The 2,444-nt window shown below is 59.5% G+C and overlaps 1 protein-coding gene across 1 annotated transcript; it reads right to left on the reverse strand.

Moving 5' to 3' along the window:
- Nucleotides 1-433: 433 nt before the first annotated feature.
- Nucleotides 434-2,363, reverse strand: SPRG_18300 (hypothetical protein; the record flags this gene model as incomplete). The annotated part of the gene is made up of 6 exons (XM_012357738.1): nucleotides 2,122-2,363; nucleotides 1,795-2,055; nucleotides 1,363-1,731; nucleotides 1,191-1,307; nucleotides 804-1,143; nucleotides 434-759 (listed from the first exon to the last, which is right to left on the reverse strand). The coding sequence occupies exons 1-6, from the start codon at nucleotides 2,209-2,211 to the stop codon at nucleotides 434-436; spliced, it is 1,503 nt and encodes a 500-aa protein (XP_012213128.1). The 5' UTR covers nucleotides 2,212-2,363.
- Nucleotides 2,364-2,444: the final 81 nt, after the last annotated feature.

Here is a 2,444-nt window from a genome sequence, read left to right on the forward strand (position 1 = left end):
ATGCAACCGCGGGCGGCGCCGGTGATGGCGGTCGGGCGGCCGCGCCAAGCGATATCAACGACAACGTACACCGGTCTACGATGCAACAGACTCATCCGCGTCGATTGGTGCCATGCCGACGCGAGGCCATAGAGCTGGGCGTGGCGAGGGTCGATCCATTGGCTCGTTGCGACGCTTCCCGATGCCGATGGTCCCACATGACGCGGCCGACAGACACGCCTCAACACCGACGAGTGTACTGCGAGGCAAAACGGAAAGTGGTGGCCTAGCGATGCCGTCGACTGCCTGCAGCCAACGGGCTGTCCAGTCCCAGCGCAACGGTCTTCTCGCGTTCGACAATCAATGGCCACACGCAAACACGACAGATCATCCAAATGGTGCAAGCCAAGACTCTCAGCGATAAACCATAGCTGTAATACAGACAATATCGATCTCACGTCTCGCTGCGCAGGTCCACGATGAGTGCGAGCATGTTGTCTGCGCTGCCGCGGACATAGGCCTCAATGACCAAGTCCTGTGCAATCTCGTACAAATCATCGCGGTCGAGGCGTTCGTAAACAAACTTTCCGGCGTCGTCGTTGGAGACCGTGTCCCAGACGCCGTCGGACGCGAGCACGACAAAGCTCGCGTCGTTCGGGTGTGTAAAATGGAGGATGCTCGGGTCGTGGCTGACGTATTGCCGCAAGTGCCGGTCGCCCAGCGTGCGAGACACGGCGAGCTGGCCCATGACGCGCCAGACGCCGGCCATCGCCACAAAGCCTGCGCATGGATACATAAAATATATGACGTAGACTGCGACGTACCGCCACTCGACTCGATGCGGCTGCGCTCGTTCGGAACGTTGGGCAAATGGTCCATCGATATCGCCGAGCTCACGGTAGCGTTTTGCGTGTAGAGCACGGCGCGGGAGTCGCCAACGTTGGCCGACACGAACCGTCGTTCGTCTGGAAAATGCAGCAGCAAGGTCAGCGTCGAGCCTACTGACGTCATATCGCCACGGAACGAATGCAGCACCGCACCAGAAAAGTCGCTGGCGCCACTTGTTTCAAGAAACCCGTTGTGGAGGTCAGCGAGTGCCTGGCGAATCGCAAGACCTTCGGCGACGGTGCCGTTCATCAACGTATGATAGCCCGCTTGGCTCGCCTACACACGGTCATCTCTACCCCGTCTACTATCGCAAACCGACGGACCTGCAGATGAAGGCGCAGGCGGTCGCTGAGGTGCTCCTTTGCATACGTCACGGCGCCGAGACCCATGTGGCCATCCAGCACAGCGTAGAGGTCGTAGTTGGTGCCACTCTCTCGTCGCTACGCCGATGGAGGATCGACATCGGGATGTCAAAAAAGTGCTAGTACAGCGTACCGGCACCACAAGCACCATGTCTTCCATGTACTGGCGACGGCCGTGGAAGGCGCCGGTGCCAGCGTCGAGCGTCGTTGTCGGCAGTGACATTGCCGGCATCGCATGTCGAATCGGGTCCGATGCATAGTGGCAAAAGGCACTCTCTGCGTCGTGGCGCCGGGCGCGCAAGTGGCGGGTGCAAGCATCGGCGGTCGCAAAGTGCCGCTTGCAGTTGCAGTGAAAGGAGCTCGGGATGTCGCGCACGTGGCGCAGAATAAAGGACGTCGAGTGTCGCTGCGACTCCAAGTACGCTTCGTGGACCTCGAGCTCGCGCCGCGTCGAAAACTCGCGGCCCGACTCGGGGCAGACGTAGGGTCCCCGGAAGTACGCCTACACAAAAAACGTCTGTTACAACGACGACAACTTGTCGATCGAAACGATATAGAAGTGTACGTGCTCGAGGGCGTCGATGGCCGAGATGCGCTTGGCGGGGTCCCACTGCAATAGTTTATAGAGTAAATTGAGACCCCACGCGTCTTGGAACCCCCGCTCGAGCGGATCGCGTGCTTGGATCGTCTTGTTGAACGTGCCAAAGTTGCAGTCGCTGTGCACGAGCGCATAGTCGTTGTGGTACCGGTACAACGACGGCGGTTCGTAGATGCAAAACTCGGTAAAGACATGCAGGAGGTAACTCTTCCGCTTCGTCTCCTCGCTCTAGTAGACACGACAGTATGACCGACGCAATAATCCAAGTAGGGTTGCCTTGTGCTGGAAATGCACATCGAGCTTGGCGCGGGCGCGGGACGAGATCGCAAAGACGTGGGGTGATCCGAGAATCAGCTCGAGAAAAACGACGCCGACCGACCACATGTCGTATGACGTGGGCAGCGCCGGGTCGTACGGGATATCGCCGTGCAAGAGCACCTCGGGCGGTTGGTACTCGCGCGTCTCTTCGGCCTGCGACGGGCCTTTCTCGCCGTAGAGCCTCTCGTTGGCGTACGTGTCGACGGCCGAGCCAAAGTCTGCGCTTCTTTCAGCCGCATTTAGGTAGGGGTAGGGTACCGGCCAGTTTGACGAGCACGGGGGTGTCTTGGTTGTTGACG

Source organism: Saprolegnia parasitica (genome assembly GCF_000151545.1).
Source record: "Saprolegnia parasitica CBS 223.65 unplaced genomic scaffold supercont2.1106, whole genome shotgun sequence".
NCBI classification, from domain to species: domain Eukaryota; phylum Oomycota; class Saprolegniomycetes; order Saprolegniales; family Saprolegniaceae; genus Saprolegnia; species Saprolegnia parasitica.